This window comes from Euprymna scolopes, chromosome 22, assembly GCF_053919585.1.
Source record: "Euprymna scolopes isolate OS-2025 chromosome 22, ASM5391958v1, whole genome shotgun sequence".
NCBI classification, from domain to species: Eukaryota; Metazoa; Mollusca; class Cephalopoda; order Sepiida; family Sepiolidae; genus Euprymna; species Euprymna scolopes.
Window position 1 is genome coordinate 110,222,196 of NC_136503.1, and position 22,661 is coordinate 110,244,856.

The following is a 22,661-nucleotide window of genomic DNA, read 5'->3' on the forward strand; positions in this document are numbered from 1 at the left end:
ATCCGTTCTGACACGTAATCCTTATACAACTTCTGTCCAGTGACATCAATATTCAAGATATGTGGTACATACTCATCTGGGATGTAGGCATTAGTGATCACATTGTACAACTTTTCCACTTTAGTGGTAAAGGGGTTTCCATGGCTGAGCAAGGCTTCCTTGATCTTGTCGACTGTACCATGTGCCCTCTTGACTGCACTTGGTCCAAGCTCATGATGCTCTGTGATTCTGTCAGCTTCCATGCCAAACTGACTCTTGAACTCTTTTGACAGACGTGAAAGTTCTGGTGTGGCCAGAAAAAATCTCTGTCTGGCATTGGCATTGTTGGAGATGCCTATTATGCCAGAGCTAGTCTTCATCAGTTTGTTCAGGTGTTCACATGCATGGTCTGCCCCAAAAGACACGAAGGGAATGACACTTTCCGTGACTGATATATTGCCTGCTCGTAATTCCTCCCATGTATGAGGGTGATTGCTTCTCAAGTCATGCATATCTGCAATGTATCTTGGCCAGAGTCACTTATACTTGATGCGGTCCATGGCAAAGAACAGTTTGCTAAGTGCTTCTCCAGCTTGCAGATGGAGTTCCAGGTCAGCATTTCGAGTTGCTGCTACAAAGAACAGAATTGCTTCCACCCAATCTAGGTACCTCATCATGGCCTTGAACATTGCATTCTGGGATTTCTGTTCCTTCCATTTTTTAAATGCTGTGATGACCTCAGCAGTGGTCAAGGCTTCCTGAAGGGTGCTGTTTGCTTGCTTCACGGATTCAGCCTTCGTGTCTTTATCCTCAGAGCAGGCAGCTTCTACTCCTTCTGCTGCCGTCAGGCACACATCTTTCAATTGTGGGTTGTCCTTGAAGAACACCTCCAGAGCCATTTCATAGAGTGCTATGTATGAGTAGATATGGGCATGGAGAGCTCGCTTGTAGTGTGTGCATTTCAGGATTTGCCTTGTCGTGGCAGGACCATACACACCTGCTTCCACCCAGGCATCATCTATGCCTGAGTTCTCCATGGAGGCACCAAGCGCTCTGAGGGCAGCCATTATGACATGCAGTTCACCCAGTCTGGGAACAACCATTTGTTTCAAGTCAGGTCTGGCATCTAGGAGCTGCACCACCTTCTCATAAAGAGCCATGTCAAAGGTAATGACTGTGGGGTGATCTTCCCCAACTGCCAACTTTCTCAGCTTATTTGCTTGTACGATCACAGTTAGTAGAGTTGATCACTCGTGTGCCACCTCAGGGAGTAGTGGCAAGGCTCCAACCTGTGTCAAGGGAAGGCTTTCAGACAGCAGTGAGTTGTATCCTGCCCAGCCTGGAATCTTGCTGGAGGTTTCTCAAGGTTTCATTCTGGATAAAGCAGATGCAACAACCCATCCAAGCTGTGTCAGCTGATAGGATTCTGAGATCCCCTGGCCAATGGCAAACTGTTCTGACCTCTTGGTAGCCTGTGGTTTGGGCTTATTACAGTGAAGCATGTCTACATGATAGGGTGTGACTGATATACTCTTTGCATCACCTATAATCAAAGGTTCTGCAACAGGTTCTTTAGAAGGGTCAACTTTCTGGTACACTGCTGTGATGGTTCCGTGGGTGGTTCCCTTCCCATCAGGAGTATCCTCTGCAAAATCTGTTATCTACGACGAAAAACACAAAGGTCCCCTTCTTCAGGAATGGTGGTACATAGAGGCCTTGGTATGCTCTGGTGTTTTCTACAACAGCATTTGCCAGAGCAGTTTCCATGAGAAGGACACGGCGATGTGAAATAGCGTAGCCATTAGCATTGAGAAGATTCAACAGCTTCTTGTTGCATGTATCATGGTGGACAGTCAGTGCCAGTCCCAGAACCTGAGAATTCCCTCGTGAACGGGGTGACTTAAACGCTGATTCATTGCTTGGCTTGTACCGTACCTGTTTACTGGATTTGAACCTATACATGATATTCTGGCTCACCGTCAGTGTTGCTCGGTCAACATCTTTAGTTCTCTTTACAGTTTCCAGCTTTTCAGCAGGCCCAACCATTATCCAATGGATTAAGGTGTATAATTCAGCTGGAACATCATTATTGTCACTAGATACCTGCATGACATTTCTTTCCTTGGGCTCTTTGAAGGTTACAATGCTTTTCCTTATCACCTGTGCTGCTTTGTAGATTGTCTTCATACTGTTCTCCTCCTTACCAGTTGTCATTGAGGTATTAACCATGTCCTCTTCACATGCATCTGGGGAGTAGAGGACAGTTGGCTTCCTTATGTTTGGTCGAACAGACTTCAGGTGTGGCAAATAAGTAATGATCCTTTCTTTCAGCCATTTTCTACTGAATACAGGTACATGACCTTAAAAAACTTCCGAACCAAGCATATTAACATAAGTCGTTTCAATATCATCCATCCCAAGGTATGCTTTGTTTTTTGTTTCTACATCAATAAGATTTATCAGCTCAAGCAGACTCGCCTTTTGTAGAAAGGGTTCTTCAGCAGTTTTTCTAGTGTTAGTATCTCGAAGAGCATGGAACACATTTTGGGTCCAGCAAGCTTTGTGGTATAGGGCATCAATTGCATGTGCATCACCTGGTGATATGCAGGTGTTCAGCCTAGTTTTCAGTGCAGGATTATGGGACCTTTCCACAGCATCTTTGAGAGTTTTACCTGCATTCTCAGTCCTGATCTGGTACAGTTGTTGGCCATTGTCCTGTTGGCAGAAGAAGCACTCTTTCTTATCCAGTGGACTTGTATGTGATCGTGTGAATGGCAATGCAGAACCAGATGTAGAGGTGTCTGGAACAGCCTCATCTTTAATCCTCTTTTCTGCCCAGGCTTTTTGGCAGTGTAGTGTCCTGTAGCTAAAGCGTGTGCGATGCGATCTCTTGCACGTTGTATTTCAACTTTGTTAGTTGCACTCGAATGACATGAGCGATGCCAGACCGCCCTCTCTTCACACAATGTTTCTGGTGTGCAGTTCTGCAATCGCCTTTGGATTTGGATATAGTCCCCATCATTCAAACTAGCCCTCTCTAGAATTACTTGCAGTACGAGCCCATAGGACTCTAATCGAGGATGTTGCACCAAGACTTTCTTTTTATCATCAGACTGGCAGAGAATGCACTGCTTCCAGTTAATGGACTCCTTGGTTTGACATGCTTCCTCTCTACTTTGCGACTCATCACTCATGCCTCACCTACAAACAAAGAAAGAATTACAGTAATGTTAGAATAGCAATACAAAAACTACAAGTTCTCAAAGTATCAGAGGTAAATTAACAATTTGAATTAGTGATATAAAAGCAAGATTTTTTAGGAACAGCTGAAATATGAATTTATAAATGATACATATTTTTTATTACAAAGATATTGCAATAAAACAACACCACATCAGTTTGAACCCAGTTATGCATCTAAAGGTTAATGTTAAAGATGTTGTTGCTTTATAACTACCACCATTGGATTCTATGACCCTGAAAATGTAGGTTTAGCAGTTAAAATCAGTGTGCTGACTTATTTAGAGGCGAAGATATTAAAAAAACGTACATTTTACAGCGGCCATTTTGTAAATTCCAATATGGCTGCCATATACACATCTGGGAAAATTTTATAACCACCGCCATTGGTTTCCCTGGCCCTGAAAATGTAGATTTAGCAGTTAAAATCAGTTTTTCAGCTTATTTAGAAGCCGCGATATTCAAAAACGTACATTTTATGGCGGCCATTTTGTAAATCCAATATGGCCGCCATATACGCATCTGGGCAAATGCAAACATTGCTTTTCTGATTCCTGAGACCAAAACCTTTCCAAAAATGTATAGATTTGCAAATCTCCAAAAAGTTCCCACAAAATTACATTAGGAACCTGACTATTAGTAGTATAATATGTAACATTCCTATTTGTTTTAAAAATGTTTTTGTAAATATATGTAATGTTAATATTTATTTAAAAAAAAAATATATATATATATATATATATCTCATTCAAACACTGCCGTGTTTGAATATATGATTACGTCTTAGTTTTACTCATTTAGAACTGCTTTAAAGCTTCATCGCTCACTCATTTTGTGACCAAATTTCAAACAATTTTTACAGTTCATAGGGCACCTTCTCAGCTAAATTTTGAAAAAAAAAAATTTTCAATTTTTGTTCAGTAAAACAAAAGTCATAAAGTTACGGTGTTAAAAAATTCTCAGAATCTGTAAGGAATGTAGCGACGTTTTTTTAAATTTTTTTTTGATTGAATGTTGGTTACCATAGCAACCAAATCTGTTACGCCACCTCAAATCGGCTGGGAACAGCGGAGATGATGATGTAACAAGATAAAAAACAACAAAAAAAAAACTGTCACTAATAATTCACTGCTGTCCCGATCTGTCGCTCAGCTGTACTGTCGCTTATAATTCGCAGGTAACAAGTGAAACAGAAAAAATTTTATTTCAAAGCAAAGCCTGAAAAAAATCATGGATTACATAGAAAAATGCAAGCATAAAAAGTAATATGGTTAAGCTTAAACATGGAGAAGTAAAGGACTAGTTGTTAAAACTGGAAAAGAAAGACAAGATATTCTAGTAAAAATATAGTAAATTTATAACTTAAAATATTGCAGCATTAAGAATTTATATATAATGTTAAATTGAATTTTTAAGAAATTCTTAATGCTGCAATATTTTAAGTTATAAATTTATATTTTTTTACTAGAATATTTTGTCTTTTTCTTTTCCAGTTTTAATAACTAGTCCTTTAACTTTTCCATGTTTAATCTTGACCATATTACTTTTTATGCTTGCATTTTTTTATGTAATATATAAGATTTTTTTTTTTTAAATGTTATTAGATATATATATATAATATATATATTATATATATATATATATATATATATATATATATATATATATATATATAACGTTAATATTTGTTTTAAAAATGTTAATTATATTCACAGACATGACAAAAATGAATAGACATCCGAAGAAACAGTTTATTTCAATAAGCATATAATTTATAGAATAAAATAAAAAATAAATGGTCACAAATTTAATAACTAATACATGGCTGACATTCCTTTTGCTCTTTTTAATGCTAGGATGTCTGATGCAATAATGCTAAAAGTTCAGGCTTAGAAGATGGCTTCCTTTTCTTTTTACGAAAGTTCCAGTCTAATATGCTCCAAAGGCTTTCAATTTGGTTCATAGGACATGAGACTGACTTAACTATGGACATTTATTAATCCCATTTTGGCTCAACCAATGTTGTGTTGCCCTAGCAGAGTGACAAGGAGCACCGTCCTCCATAAATAGGGAGTTAGCTGAGTTCATTTTACTTTTGAAAATATTGGTAGGAGTCATTCATGTAATATTGAAACATATTTAGCAGAATTGATGTTTCCTTCGCACTCTATCAGGTCTGAGAGACCATCACTCCAAATTGCATCCAATACCATGACCAAGAAACGCCCATGTTTCAGTGTTAACTGCAGTCTTTTTAAGTCAAACTTTTGCTGAGGGAGCCTCCATACCCATGTACCCTTCCACTGTTGGAAAATAATGAAAATCGTGACTCATCAGGGAAAATGACATTGGGTCAAAAGGTCACAGGTCTCTCCACCATCTCCTAAGCCCAATCTTTTCTGCACTTGATATTGGCAGGACAAAGAAAAGCTCTACAGCTGTTCTGGAACTGACACTAGTTTGTGTTACAATGTCAGAGGCTTTGCACCGAGGATCCCTTTCAACATTTCTTTTTACAAGATGCAGGGTTCTTTCAGAAGATCCAGGGTGACTTGGAAAAGGTTTTGTGCACTCTTTTTCCTCTCTCGTGAATTGTATGATCACTCTTTTAACAGTAGAAATGAGTATTGAAAGATTTCCTGCTATTTTGCATTGATTAAGACCACCTTCATGTTGAGCTATGATTTGTCCTTGCAGAAATTCTGATAGGTCTGCTGCTTCTTTGGTTTGTGGCATGTTTCAATGTTGTGAGATGGAGTTTTAATGAGATACTCGAATTTATTTCAGCACTATTCTTATCTGTAAATATAAATAAGCATATATTAATCTTGAGAAAATATTTATCTTAGTGTCTATCCTTTTCAGTCATGTCTCTGTATATATAATATTATTTATTTGAAAAATATTGTTATATATATGTAACATTAATATTTATTTGAAAAATATTGAAACATATATGTAATGTTATTATTTATTTGAAAAATATTGTTATATATATATGTAACGTTATTTGAAAAATATTGTTATATATATATGTAATGTTATTATTTATTTGAAAAATATTCTTATATATATATATATATATGTAACCTTATTTATTTGAAAAATATTGTTATATATATGTAATGTTATTTATTTGAAAAATATTGTTATATATATGTAACGTTATTTATTTGAAAAATATTGTTATAAATAACGTTACATATATGTTACAATATTTTTCAAATGAACATTAATGTTTCATATATATTATAATAATATTTTTCAAATAAATAATAACATTACATATATATTAACATATTTCCAAATAAATAAGGTTACATATATATATTTGGAAATATTGTAATATATATGTAACATTATTATTTATTTGAAAAATATTGTAATATATATGTAACGTTAATATTTATGAAAAATATTGTTATATATATATATATATACGTAACGTTAATAATTATTTGAAAGATATTGCTATACATATGTGACATTATTTATTTGGAAAATAGTATATATATAAAATTAATATTTATTTGGAAAATAGTATTGTAATATATATGTAACGTGCACACACTGATTTCATTTTATTTCATTGAACATAAAGTTTTGTATTGTTAGTTTCATCGTTCTTATATTTTTGCAAAATTTTTTTTTATTCCAGTTTGAGGAAATGAAACGAGAAAAGATGAACCGCAAAGATAATTGGCTCCATGAAAACATTGTTGTGAAAATAATCACCAAAAAATTAGGCGAAAAATTTTATAAAAAAAAGGCAGTTGTTAAGGTGAGTATTGAACCCTGCTTTTATTATTATTTTCTAACTAGGAGTTCTTTTATGCATCACTATAAACAAATGGTGTTCCCTGCAATCTGAGTGATAACAAGTCTCTTCAGATTTCCAGTGCTTTCAGCTTTTATCAAAATCACTATGAATCACTTTGTGTTTTCGCAATAACAATTGCATTTCAAACTTGTAGTCATGTGCAAAACCAAGTTCCCGTCGTTGTTACGAAAACATATGAACATTCACATTTTCTATATTTTGTTCACTGCGTCTTCTTGAATATCCCCTTTCCATGATCCTCCCAGAATTTGTATGATATACGAGAAAATGAAAACATCACCTTCTAAAAATTATATAAATTGATCAAGTAGTTTTATTTTTATAAAGAAAATAATTTTTAAGCGATTAATGGGAATTCATAGACATTACAACATAAATTTGATATGTATGAATTATAAGGACCTGTGGTGAAGTGGTTAGAGCACTTGGAAAAATCAATTGTAAAAAGTGATATTCTTCTGAAGGTTGAAGATTCAATCCTCAGTGTGGGTGACTGAAAAATACAATTGCAAATTACTTAGAACCTCTATCCAGTCATGACTGACGGAACAAGAGCACGCTACCTCTGTGAAGTAAATAAAGGGTTCCATTCGGAATTCCGTCCAAATTCCTGAGTTCAACAGAAACATTCCTGAGTTCGACAAGATACACCTGAAGAAGGTTGGAGGTTACATTGACTAAAACGTTGTGAAAATCACACTTAAGATGAGAACAGTAGTCTGATGAATCCAATTAATATTTTATTTTCGTATTTAAAAATGAAACTACTCGATATGTGATTTTTGGAATATGACATTTTCGTTTTGTCACAAGCACGCAAATCATGATACAGATTTTTCTTTATTTTTGTTTTTTAATATCCGGGAAATTCGGAACATGAACCAGCCTTAAAGTTCCTTATTTACACTTTCAAAGAGGCTAAGCAAACTCTGTTAGAAGACAGAAGAGGTTTATTCAAATTTGATCTTCGATTGGGAATGGGGAAACAGATTGATTTTTTTGCTAAACAGTTCACTCCTTGTAAGTAAAAAAAATAAAAATAAACAAAGATCGAAACGTAAAGACAGTGAGTCAAGTACGATAACCATTAGGTCAGCTTGCCATGATCTTTAAAAAATTTTTTCAAACCTACTTATTCTTAACATAAGCAATCTGTCACGTGAACAATTCACGCATGCATATTCGTGAAACAGTTGACAAACAGATAAAGATCTGACCCTTTAGCAGCCCTTTTTCCGGATAAAAATCGATTAAAAAGTTTTCCATGTGTTTGAATACCCTATGTATCAGATTTAAATTCTGTAGATCAAAAATTTGTTGAATATATAAGTTGATAAATGTCCTCACACATATTTTCTTAATTTTATAGATATATATAGATTTGTATGAAACCAAATTTATAAAAATGACTCCATGCTCTTTATAAAAAAAATTTATACAAAAATATTATAAAAATGACTCCATGCTCTTTATAAAAAAATTTATACAAAAATATTTTAAAAATGACTCCATGCTCTTTATAAAAAAAATTTATACAAAAGTATTTTAAAAATGACTCCATGCTCTTTATAAAAAAATTTATACAAAAATATTTTAAAAATGACTCCATGCTCTTTATAAAAAAAATTTATACAAAAATATTATAAAAATGACTCCATGCTCTTTATAAAAAAACTTCGCATAATTTTCATTTCTAAAAACTTTTGTTCATTGGAAAAAAAGAACCAAAACATTTTTTTTCAACATTCATCAACAACTGCTTTATTTTATTGTTGCTTTTTTGTGTTTTTTTTTTTTTGCAGGAAGTACAGAATCTTTTTACGGCTGTTGTGAAAATTATTGAATCTGGAGAGAAAATAAAACTTGATCAAACGCACTTAGAAACAGTGATTCCTGCTTTAGGTCAGTTTTTATTTTTTATATTTTACACAATGTTATTAACCGCAAAACTGTATACAACATAATCACTTTATCCCTCTAAGCATTTTTTTTTCATTATTATAAACCAAAAATCCAATTTTCACGTATCACATAGTGGAGCTTGGGTTTACTTTTGACGCCTTTGTAACCTTCACTTCCCTCGTTCTGTCCTTTACTACTCACATTTCATGAGTGATGTTTCTGACAAAGAGGGAAAAATTGCTGTTTACTCGACCTGAATCTATCTAACACTTATTGTTGTTTAGTTTGGGACCTTGAAGTAGTATGTGTATGTATATCTATATTGAGTAAAACGATTCATGATTGTGAATTAAAAATCAACTCGAGTGTACGATCGTTTCAGAAACGATGTTCATTTTATTGAAATCTCCAAAACATAACAGCATGCCAAAAGATAGACTGACTGAACTAAAAACAAATTTTATAATGGAGATAAATAAGGAATATCTGCCTTACTCACGACTAAAATGCTAGTTTTATTTTGGTGTCTTTAACTTCTTCCCTCCCACCCCCGCCCTATTTTTTTGCTGATGAGGAGACTGTTTTAAAGGACAAAACTTTTGTCAAATTATTGTCAAAACTTATTGTCAATTTCAATAAAATGAACATCGTTTCCGAAACGATCGTACAATCGAGTTGATTTTGTTTGTTTTTTTCTTTTGAAATTGATTTTTAAGTCACAATTATGAATTGTTTTACTCAATATTAATATAGCTCTAGGATACCTATACCTATTGAGCTTATTATATATTGTACAATGGGCACTGTTTTCTTTAAAAAGTATTAATACATTTACTAATACATTAAAATAAACTCTGCTCTTTAAACTCCAGGTCTAATTCCATCTTAAAGATATATATATATATATATATATGTCCTTTAAAACATAGTCTCCTCATCAGCAAAAAAAAAAAAAAAAAAAGAAAAAAAAAAATATATATATATATATATATATATATATATATATATATATATATATATTAGTAATTTATAAAATATATATGGCGATTAAGCTACACTGAATATTCGGTGTTTCATCCACTCTAGGACTCCTCAGGCTTATGCGCGAATTCTGTGGTTGTTTATCGTTTTTATATGGTCCTCTTCTATTGAAACGATAAACAACCACAGAATTCACGCATAAGCCTAAGGAGTCCTAGAGTGGATGAAACGCCGAATATTCAGTGTAGCTTAATCGCCATATATATTTTATAAATTACTAACTAGCTCTACCTACGTATTAAGCACTTTTGAAGTAAATACTTAAAGTTTACGCATAAATCTATACTTTCGTATATTAATTTTATGTGAATAAATTAGGTAGTTATATATATATATATATATATATATATATATATATATATATAGAGAGAGAGAGAGAGAGAGAGTAATTCTTGCTGTCTTCATTACCATATATATATATATATATATATATATATATATATATATATATATATATATATATATATATGATTGCTATCTTTTGAATCTTCACTTCTTTTTGCCTTAACGTTTTATATATAAAAAAACTGGAACTTCACTTCTCTGTGATCTGATGTTTTTTTTTTCTTGAAGCTTTAATTTACCCTGAACATCTATAATTCTGTTTTCTCGTTCTTTATGGAATTTTACCTTAAATGGATTTTACCTTATTATTCATTGGATTTTTACAATCTTTTTCTTCCTTTTTCTGATTTCCTGCTTTCTTAATCATTTTGAATCCCTATAAACTGTCACTAATTCTTTAATAACTTTTTTGATGCAAGAATGATTAATTGCATATTTGTAGTTTCTTTCAATGCATTAACCTGTAAAATTTATTGTATATTTTGCAAACCTCTTTCCTTTGATGAGAAGAATTGCATTTTTCAAAACTCCTTAGAATAAGGTCTTTTTTGTTTATTTGTAGTCCTCGTTGGATAATTAAAAATTTTGTATACCTTCCTTACAGGTTTATAATGTTATATATATATAAACGAGAAAAGACACTGATAGAAACTCAGTTGAAAAATCCTGATAGATATTACTTAAAGTAATACTTTCAAGGAAATCCTAGCCAAAAAGGAAAAGCTCAATATTTAAGAATAGAGCAATATATAATTTATATGTTATTTTCTGTGGTCCAGATTCTTTCTATCATCACCAGAATTATTTTGCCATCTTTGGTATTTTGATAACTACACTATTGACTCCGAGGTCCATTGCACACTTAGTTCAATGCTCAAATTCTATTACTCATTGGGATAATTACAATGGAATGGTATATCCGCCCAATTTCGGATATACTTTGTCGACACTGAGAAAGCATCTGGACCACAGCAAATAACACGCAATCAACGCAACAACGAATAAGGCTGCCCGGTATACTTTTCGAAATATCAATAAGGAACAGTACGCTTTCGCTATATGGGAATATCACTTTCTCCCATGGGCCTATTTTCTGCCCACCCGGATTTATAACCCCGAATGACATTGGACTCCTTCCGATAATGGACTATCCAGGTTATATCAATTTCTCTTTTTGTATAATTTTCTCCATATAATTATCCACAACCACTCAAAAAACTATTTTCAATAATTGTGCTGATAAGCAAAATAGCGTCCATTCGCAGCTGAACATTTTGCTAACTGCATTTCATTTCCTCTGATGATATGATCCATTGTTGAAAATCCATGGATTAAGGAAATTAAAATAACCCCTTCTATATATTCCTTTGTCAAACAATAAATTCTTCAATCGAATATATGTCTCTATATGTTGTTTTTTCAGAATTTAAAATTGAACCACGAAACATAAGTGAATAAATGACAAAAACTATTTTTCAAAATTCATGATGTTTTTGTCATTTATTCACTATATTGCTCTGTAATTACATTGAGCTTCTTAAATAAGGATTGGTATATTTAAAAAAAATTATTTTTTTACATAGGCATAACCACTTATCAAGGTCAGAGACCACTCGAGGATAAGGATTAAGAGTGTACAATTGGACAATATAGTAATCGTTAGTAATGGAAATTTGGTAAATTTGTTAACTTAAGTGGAACGGCTCATCAAGAACTTGTTTACGTTAGATTTGAAGACAATCAGATTGTAGTCAGCTGGAAAACAGGAAACCAGAAGAGAGGTCCACAGGCGTGCAGTTATAAGAAAGAAACTTTGTTCATGGAATCTACGTTTAGGTTTAGGCACAGATAAAGAGTGGGGGAAATTATTGATAGTGTTTTCAGCTAGACGAGTGTTTCTTGTGAAAGTTTGGCGAATATAAGAATATATATTTCTACATCAAATGGCTTCATGTCTTGTCTGGGGGTGATTACATTAAAAAAAAATACTTGTTTGGATTTTCTTTTTTTAAAGCAGGGAGGGGATCGTATCCAGGTGAAAAAATGAGTATTTGATATTCTATTTTATCAAGATTAGCAACGCATTAGTAGAGAGAACAAAAATTAATCCAATGATGCCCAAAAAGGTTGTACCTATTTACTATGCCTCCCCACGGGACAGAGTTAGACACCAGAGTCGTTTTTTAACGTGGAGAAAAGGTACAAAAATAAAAATTGTCTCAGTTGTGAAGGATTTCTCCTCCACTGAAAGAACGAGAAATGGAAGTGTCGCATCATGTTACTTTTTCAGTAATGCATACGCCAGAATTAAAAGCTGTTTGTAAACAAGAACAAACTATTTCTTAATAGTTTGTCATGTAAACATGCACGAGACAGCTGCATATGAATATCAGATTTGCTGCAAGTGATTAATATTTAAGAGAGGAGAGACCATGCAGAAGATTGGAAATGTCTAATTTAGAAACTTGTCTACTTGCAAAATATTTTTCAGATACCAGATCTCTAATGTGGTTAGGGACCACTTCAATTTTTGCCAGAAATAAGGGCTCTCTTTTAGCAGATCTTTCTGAAATTTACTAGATTTGTAAATAAAATATAGGCTTTATTTCTCGCACATTTAAATGTTAGTGTAATGGAACATAAAACATGTTTGTGGAAAAGAAATATTTATTTATAAAAAATAATTATATTTTTTTTGTCACCGCAAAATATGGCTGATAAGTTTCTTATTCTATTGCAGGTAAAAAAGTGTTGATAGTGAACGGCGCTTATCGAGAGAGTGTAGCACGACTGCAATCACTGAACGAGGAGAAATTCTATTGTACAGTTACCATCGACCAGGTGAGTGTGTACAGTCGACATGTAAGGTGCACCCCCTCAGCCAAATCTTAATGTGACATGAAAAGATGTGTTTCTGTTCTATACTAATAAATAACCACTTATCAAGACTAAAACAAACACACTTGAAGATAAGGGTTAACAAGGTGGATCAGTTTTTAGTTGAAAGATGATGAATATTATGAGAGGATTGAAGATGATGAATGGAATGAACAAAATTTAATTACTTGTGAGGACGGTTTGTAATATTACACATGCATTTTAATGTTGGCATGCGGTTTATTTTAGAAAATAAATTCAAAGATTTATTTTAGGAAATAAATTAAAAGAACAACGAAAAAAAAGGGAAATTCTATATTTTTACCAAATAGAGAATTTAAGCAGAAAAATACATCATTGTTTTGTCAAGATGTCCTTTCTCCATATAAGACTTCTTGTAAGGAGGGGAGGAGTAATTGGGCTAGTGGATACTTCCATGGACTATGGAATTGACTACGATGAATGAAAACCCTATTGAACCTTTTTTTTTTTTTTTTACTCACATTCATCTCTAATAAGGCGTATCGCAACTTGGACATAAGGGACTACTTTTTGGGACCATGCCTAGGAAAGATCAACAAGATGTTAGTTTACATTACATTTAAACTTCTGCATATCAGTACAGTCAGGGAAGTGAGTAGGAGAAAGGGAATTTCAAAGTCTAGCTGTTTGAGGAAAGAAACTATTAGAGTAAAAAGCTTTCTGGCATTTAGGGACCTCAACAGTGAAGGGGAGAGATTTTGTTGCTAAACGAGTTTGTTGGGGAGATGTACATCGAGGAGGCACAATTGCAACAAGTTAGTTGAAAGATGATGAATATTATGAGAGAATTGAAGATGAATAGAATGAACAAAATTTAATTACTTGTGAGGACGGTTTGTAATATTACACATGCATTTTCATGTAGGCATGCGGGCCCCAACATGCTATAAACTCGCAAAAGAGACAAAGAATAGAAAAGAACTTCAACTCCTGTTTCAGGTTTTAAGAAAAGATCTTTATTCCTCATTCTCCTGCCACGTGTGACTTCTCATTACGGCTGTGACGTCACTCACGTCTCTAACGTCCTCGTTCTTTTTATACTTTTTTCTTTATCCTTACTCTGATGTCATTTTGCACACGGCTCGACATTTACACAAAGTTCCCATATGCGTGTCCGTGCTCTGTTACAGGGTTATGACAAGTATTTGTTGGCATTGAATTTGAAGATGACTGTTATAGTCTGCAGAAAAGCAGTTCAGTTCTGTGATTGTGTTCCACAGGTGGAAAGTTCTTGGAAAGAAACCCTGGTAACATGTAACACGGATGCAAAGTTCTTTAAAAGAAACTCTGTTCATGGAAATTCACTTGATGTTAGGAACATAGAGGAAGAAAGGAAAGTTGAAGTTGTGGTATTAAGAGGGGTTCTTGCTGTAAATGTCCTACAAGAAGGAACCAGAGATTGAAGCTCAGTCGAGTATCTTCCATGAAAATAACGCTAGAGTATTAAGAAAATGGACCTTGAGTTTACTTCTGGTAATCTTGTAACTCTCACCTCTCTTATTTTATTCTTTAGTTCTCGTGTTTATAATACGGCATTATCACGTTTGACACACTGGCTCCCATCAGATCACCGAAGTTAAGCAACAATGAGCCTGGCCAGTACCAGATGGGTGACTTCCAGGTGCTGTATGTGTTCTCCGCATTGTTTTCAGTTGTCTTTAACTTCCCCTTGCCACCAGACTCAAACAGTGCTGATTCAGGAGAGGCGTGGTTGGTGATTGGGTAACTCTTGCCTCACAATTACATATACAGCTGCCCTTACAGTGGGTATCCTTTGTTTTGCGAGACTGAACGGAGGCATCGAATTCCTCACATTCCATGAGCAATGTTTCTGATGAAGGGGGGGAAAAAATTTCTGTTTTTTGGTCAAAATTTCTGCATCTCACCCTTATTTTAGCATGTTAACCATGTGAAGAGGCATATAAATAAGCGGCCATGGTTGGTGTGTACCTGCTGAACGGATGCAGTGGTGTGCAAACCTGAAGCCCTTCAGATTCAAGAATAATGCGCTTATGCAAATTTAGGTGTTGCTGGGAGTTTGAGCTGGCAAGATAAAAGACAGATTTTTTTGCTCAACAGATATTTTTTCGTTTATGAACGCCATCTTATTCGCTGTATGTGATTTATTGTTGGGAGAAAAAAGAAGAGGATTGCTGTTACTTGTGTAAAGAGCAAACATCTTTGTTGTGTGAAAAAAATAGCACAAAATAATCCGTCTGTGTAGTTATAATAGTATAGTAATGTTTCTCAATAGTAATGTTTTCCAAGAGTAGTGCAATGTCTTCTAAGAATATGATTAATTATGATACCTATAGAATTATATTTGGCATTAAATGACCCATAGATAGTTGATATGCCGTAAAGCAAATCAACTCCCCACGGAACAGAGTTAGACACCAGGGTCGTTTTTTAATGTGGAGAAAAGGAACAAAAAAATAAAAATTGTCTCAGTCGTGAAGGATTTCTCCTCCACTAGCAGAACAAGAAATTGAAGTATAGCATCTGAAGAACAGATACTACACTTTGATCTTGTCTCCGCTAACAACTTTTAGGTTATTTGTTTAGCATGTATGCGTGTAATTGTTTCGAAATTTCTGATTTAAACAAATAAAATGAACACATCTAGACATGGTGGTTGGTTACTTGACCCCCACGCCATCCCAACCCCTTCCTGTTTCAGTCTTGATGTCTAGTCTTTCTCTACTCTATCATTATTTCCATGAAAAATGCTCGACTGAGCTCCGATCCCTGGTTTCTTGTCAAACATTCACAGAAGGAATTAAGACAAAATGGAATTTCCATGAGCAGGACTACTCAGCTTTCAAACACCTGAGATTGCTTCCCTACAGGCTATTACCTTCATCGTTTTGCCATCTTTATTACATCTGTTTAGTATGGCTTTCAGAAATTGACTTTCAAACGAACCTATCTCTGGCCAGGTCTTTATTTATCCTTCAAAGCTATTAGCACTTGTGTTTTCCTTAGGCATGCCCTGTGAATTGATCCTGCTATCTCAACTGTTCTCCATCGATTAACCCAAGAACTTTCATCATCCATATTCAGTTTAACGTCTGTTTTACATGCTGGCATGTTTTTGTACAGCTTTTAGAAATTGACTTCCAAGCCGACCTGTCTCTGACCAGGTCTTTATTCATCCCTCTTTCTATCTAATCGATCCTCATCACTTCCTCCCATAAAGTTTTATAAATCTTTTTCTTTTCTTATTTCTAGGGTCCGCTCGCCGGCCGTACACTTGAGAAGATGCAGTACGAAGATATAAGCAAAATCTACCAACCTTCATGAAAAGAGATTGTTGTCGAGCCGCGAGTCGAACGGTGTTCTCAGGAGTTTACATAATGGAACAAACACTGCCATCATCACCATTACCATCTACATCATCATCATCGTCTACATTATTTAAAACAAGTTGAATAAAAGAATGGTTGAGCTTGTCAGTGAATATATAGACTATAGAATTATACAGTTATTTACTCTTTGAATATGAGTGCTTAGTTTTGGGGGATGCGGAGTTATGACTAGGCCTATGACAAGAGAATATTCTTTACATTATTTTGACTCTCTAGTGTATATCAGTTAATATCTTACATGTTTTTAGATACAGTGATGTGGTTCTCAATTGATTAACTGTGTCAGATATATACTCGAGAGTCAAAACAATGATAAAAATATTCTCTTGTCATAGCCCCAATTATCACAAAGCATCAGATCAGACAATCCTTGGTTTGTATTGTCTGTGGAAAATTTTTTTTTTGGTGTCTTTGATAAAATTCCAAACTACTTAATTGCCAACTTTACATTTTGTTGATTGTGATCCAATTCTGCTACTTTTTTAGTAGAGTTGGAGGTATGATTGAATGATTTAAATCTAGCTCTATGTTCCAATACTTGAATGCAACTAGAAAAAAAAAGTGAAGTGTTGGGTCATTGAGGACAAGTTTGGTTGTTTGAATTGGAAAAAAAATGGTGCTTATTTAGAATTACATTTGACTAAAAAACAAAAGCAAGAATACAGAAAAATTTTTATGATGTACAAACTTGTCATGGAACAAAAATTTGATCTTCCAAAAATCGTTTAAATTTTTTTTTTAATTAATAAAATCAAATTTTACAATTTTTAGCGATTAAAGTTTGTATTATTTTGAATACAAACAAAATCTCTGTAGTCGAATTAAATTGTTGCCCTTGCATTTTGGCAAAATTTAAAACAATATGGCCACTCCTAGCCTCTTTGGTTCCTCATAATTTGATTTCCTTAAAAAAAAACTACTCTATCAATTTATCTGATTTTTGGAATGTGATATTTTCGTTCCATGATGAGTATGTACATCATAAAGATTTTTTTGCATTTTTGTTTTGTAACTACCACTAAACAAGCATCAAAGTGATTTTCAAAACAAATAAAAATAAATTAAAAAATAAAACAAGAAAATCTTTAAGCATTAAAATAACGGTACTTGTACAGTTTAATCAAGACATTAAAAAATGAAAATATTGAAAAAAAGTTTATTGTACATATTTGTTATGGAATGAAGTTCTCCGAAAAAAAAAAAAAAAAAAAAATTTTCACTTAATTTGATCAAGTAGTTTTTTTTTTTTTACTGCGGAAAAACGTTTTTATGACAGCGTGCTGAAGGTAGCCAAGTTTGGATTTTTAGAACATACCATAGAGAACTAACTCCGTTTAAAGCGCCGACACCCCCTCGTCCCATGTGAAATAATAGCTTTTCTTCCTAAAAATCAAAACATGGCTACCTTTTGATCCGTATCATAACAAATTGTTTTTACCTGTTTAAAAAAAATATACTTGATCAAATTATGAGAATTTTTTTTTTCCAGAGAACTTCATTCCATAACGGATACATACAATATAACTTTTTATTTTTTTTAAATTTTTTTAAAAAAATATTTTCAATTTTTAATGTGTTGATTAAACTGTACAAGTACAAAAATAACTGTTTCAGAGTTTTTGAGATGAGGATTGATAATTTTTCTTGTTTGAACTACTGTTCTCATGTCCTTTTTCAGGTCTGAAATCTGTATGGAATTTCAAATAGAACCCTTTATTTAATCTATGATGATAATTTTTGTTACATCAGCAATGACTTGGTAGAAGTATTAAGTAATATTGGTTGCTTAAATTACCATTTCTAAGTTTTTGCAGCAACTGTAGGACAGTTTTATGTTAGGTTTTATTGAATACTAGCATTTCAGCCCGGCGTTGCCCGGGTGTTTGGAGGTGTATGTTGAGCTAAAAAAAAAAAGTGTTAGTAGGAAGGCAGGCTCGAACCCGTACCACAAAGGAGGAAAAGAACGTGAAAAAAACTGGAAGTAATGTAGGTTTAAATTAAGGCTAGACAATCGAAAAGAGGGGATGACTTTCGAAAATATGGGCGAAAAAAGCGACACCTTTTTTAGCTAATTTTTCGGCATTTGTCCTCTGAACGAGCGAGCTTCAAAATGATACTGATCTTGTGAAAATCCGTTGCCTCTGTCAAAAGTTTTAGTCAGACATGCAAACATACATACATACATTTATATATTGATAGCTCAAATTTTCGACCCAAACCGATTAAAAAGCCTGACCTATCTCTGAATATCCTTTATGTAAAATTTCAAATTTTTAGACCAGAAATTGAGTAATTTGGTAGAGACCGCAGAGGTTGATTTTTTTAAAACATTGACCCCTATTATGACCCCTTAACATTTATTGTTTTGGGCTCAAATTAAGTTAGATCCATGTCCAAGGAACCTATATCTAAAATTTAAAGTGTTTAGACCCAAAATTGTCGGAGGAGTTTGGTAGAGTTATCAAACGTCAAATCGTTGAACTTTGACCCCTTAACAGCCAAATTTCTGGCCGAAAATGGATTACAAAGATTTTCCCAAATCTCAGTACCCGGTATATCAAATTTTGAGTCTATAAGACTGAAAATTTACAGATTTATTGCATTGGGAAATGCACACACAGACAGACCGACACTTTCACTTTTATAGATATATAGATTTTGTGCAAGAGTTTGGTTATTGTTTTTCGAAAAGATTTAGGAAACTTTTTTTTTTTTTTTTTACATAGGAGTCACCACTTATCAAAGCCCAGAAGTCACTCGAGGATAAGGGTTAAAGAATGTACAGTAGTCTATGGGACAATATTGTAATAATCGTTAATAGTGTAAATTTTGTAAATTGGATTACTTAAGAGGAATGGCTCATCAAGAATTTGTTTACGTTGGACTTGAAGACAACCATATTGTAGTCTGCTGGGTAGCAATCAAACGGAAGAGAGTTCCACAGGCGTGCAGTTCTTAGAAAGAAGCTTTGTTCATGGAATTTACGTTTAGGTTTAGGCACAGATAAAGAGTGGGGGGAATTATTGATAGTCATTTCACTTAGACGAGTGTTTCTTGTGAAGATTGGAGCTCAGACGAGCACTTGCCATGAAAATGATAAAGCAGAGACAGGCTAGCAACGTCTCTTCTGTGAGAAAGAGGTTGTAGGGAAGAGAAAAGGGCATCTCCTATGAGGCTACAAAGTCTATTCTGAAGAACTGTCCAGGAAGGATAAGTCCTTCCTAGCAGCTCCTACCCAGATGTGACAGCAATACTCCATCCTTGGACGTACCTGGCTCTTATATAGGTAGAGAATTCCATCAGCAGGTAGATATCGGCTGGATCGATAGAAGGATCCCATCATTTTTCCAGCGACCTTGGCAACAGATTTGATGCATGTGTTCCATTTCATATCAGGAGTAAAGGTCAAGCCCAGAAGTTTGTCAAAACATGGAGCCTCCCCAAGACGAGAGCCATTCATCCTAATTGATGCCAGATGGAGATCAGTAATTGTTTTTCTATTATTTTTGTCGTAACATAAGATAAATTATTTCAATAAAATCAGATTAATTTTTTTTTTTTTAAACGTTAAAAAGGAAACTTTTTAGATGGATCAGTTTGAGTCTGTGAAAATTTAATTCAATACCATGATGGTTCTTTACCAAGACACTGCATAGCCAATTGGTCCCCTTTCTTGAAAGGTTGCTAATCTCTGTTTTAGACAAAGTGTTTACAGCAAAAGGCTATTCATTTTTTACCATTTAACAAAAGTTATAAGGAATAAAGTTTCTTTTTTTATCAGGGTTGTACGGTTGAAGGTTTTGGAAGGAGTCTGAGGCAAACTAATAAAAATATTAGGAGTCAGAGTCAAAATTTTTTAATCTCAAAAGAACCAACAGACAATTTGAATATTGGAAGGCTTTAAAATAACATGTCTGAGTTTGTACGTTTTAGCATGTTTGTACACTTTGGAACATTGGGAGGTTGAGTCAGATCTTATAACTTTTAACTCCACAACACTGTTCTCATACAACATTGTGTGTTTGTGTGATCGTCTTTATTAGCTAAAATGTTTATTCGGCAGAGGATAGTCACTCATTTTCAACCATCTTTTTGTTTGAAATTTGTTTGCATCTTGTTTGAAATTTATAAAATTGTTTGTCTGGTTATATTGTTTCTTTTTTTGCATTCTCTAAATGTCTAATGGCTCAGTATACATATATAAAAAAACTAAAACAAAACAAACAAATTATTAAAATAAAAACTTTGTAAAAAATATTGTTTCACTATTTTTATTGAAAATGTAAAATTCAAATTTTAATTTAATCCTATGTTATTCCTTAACAAAAAAAAATGTAAAAAGTCCCTGACCATGTGTAAATTGTGAATTGTAAAAATTAAAAAAAAATCTTGTCCTGAAACGTAAAATAAAACTTTTGTTGATTTAATTATTTTGTTTCTTCATCTTTTTGTCATGTTAGCTAAGGTGTGTGTAGTGTGTGTATGGAGGGGGGGGTTGTAGGCAGATTTTTTTGTTGGCGTGTCTTGATGAGTGATGGTCACTCATCATCAGTGAGAAAGCAGGCTGATTACCAAATTCCCATTGTGCATTGTCCATTGACTGACATTAAAAAAAAATGGCACTACAAAATCCCTTTTGAATTCCCAACCAATTGTTTTTCAACTTTTCATATTTATTTTTCTTTACGATTTGGAATCTTCATTCGTACTTTATCGTAATCTACCTGTTCACCTGACTCGGGTTTTTTAATGTAGGGAAAATCCAGCTCTTTAAAAAGGGGCAGCCTGGATTGGGGCATAAATTTAAATTGCCTCAGTCTAGAAGGATATCTCCTTCACTGACTGAGGACAAGAAAGTTGAAGTGTAGCATCAAACAGATGCTTCATATTCACTTCTATTCAAAACGTCAAGCACAATTTTGAGAAAAGTATTTTCTGTGTGCTGTTTTGATACAAAAAATACTGTATATTTCCGGGAGTGACTTAATATCCCCCACCCCACTCTTTAAAATATAGTAATGTTAATTCGTAAACGGTTTCTGTCATTTCCAGGACTGACTTAATATCCCCCATACCACTCTTAAAAATATTCATGAAATATATTAATGTTAATTCGTAAACGGTTTATTATACGGATTATTTGAACTACTGTTCTCATCCTGAGTTTTATTTTCAAAACGTTTTGATCGATGTAACCTACGATCTTCTTCATGTGAACTAAAACGTTATGAAAATAACATGCAAGATAAAAACAATAATCCACAGAATCTAAATAATATGAACACCGTATATTTCGGCATATAAGGCAACCGTCAGATAAGATGAGGTACAAAATTGGAGCAAATTTTGATAAATTTATTATATATCGGTTGTATAAGTGTGTGTGTGTGGAGAGCAAGTAGATAGGGACACGATCTCTGCAATGTTTTTTGTTTGTTTATTTATAAAAAAAGTTTTGTTAGTAAAGTTTTATATTTTTTAAAATTCATTTTATTTTATTTTATTTCATTTCGTTTGTAAATAAATCTGCGCAACATCCATTTCTTTTTGTTTAATCAAACACCACTGCCTTATGGGCCTTATCACAGCAAAAGGACAAGAGATGGGAACTCTGACTTCAAATCCTACTGCTGCCTTGCAGTTTTCCTTAAAAGGCTATGGAACCTCATTCAGGAAAAAAAGGCGTAGTAGCAGACACGATAGGGCGACTGTTTGCCTCACTGAGATTACTTTCGGCCAGAAGCTGCGCACCTCCTCTGCTGCCAGTTGTCATGGGTTCGCTCCACTCCACTGGATATGAACATTAGAGGTTCAGAGGGTGTCTATCTGATACGCAACAGATACTGCACCTAAACTGCACAAGCAAGTTTGGAGCCAAGGTGGAAAGTCCTCTGGTGACGGAGTGAGACTACGCCAACACCGAGGCCCCAACTAGTCATCGTCAAGATTGACGGACTGCATGATGACGACGATGATGACTTTTAAAAAAAATTTTATTTCAGGAATAACATTGAACTTAGATTCTT

General features: G+C 33.9%; 1 protein-coding gene across 1 annotated transcript in view; it reads left to right on the top strand.

The window, feature by feature from the left end:
* LOC145243760 (DNA/RNA-binding protein KIN17-like) overlaps positions 1-21,062 on the top strand; it is a 30,574-nt gene extending 9,512 nt beyond the window's left edge. The window contains exons 4-7 of the mRNA XM_080106803.1: positions 6,878-7,000; positions 8,863-8,962; positions 13,089-13,189; positions 16,499-21,062. Coding sequence (XP_079962929.1) covers positions 6,878-7,000; positions 8,863-8,962; positions 13,089-13,189; positions 16,499-16,570 — 396 coding nt within the window. The 3' untranslated portion in view covers positions 16,571-21,062. The remainder of the gene's footprint in view (positions 1-6,877; positions 7,001-8,862; positions 8,963-13,088; positions 13,190-16,498) is intronic.
* The last annotated feature ends 1,599 nt before the right edge of the window (positions 21,063-22,661 follow it).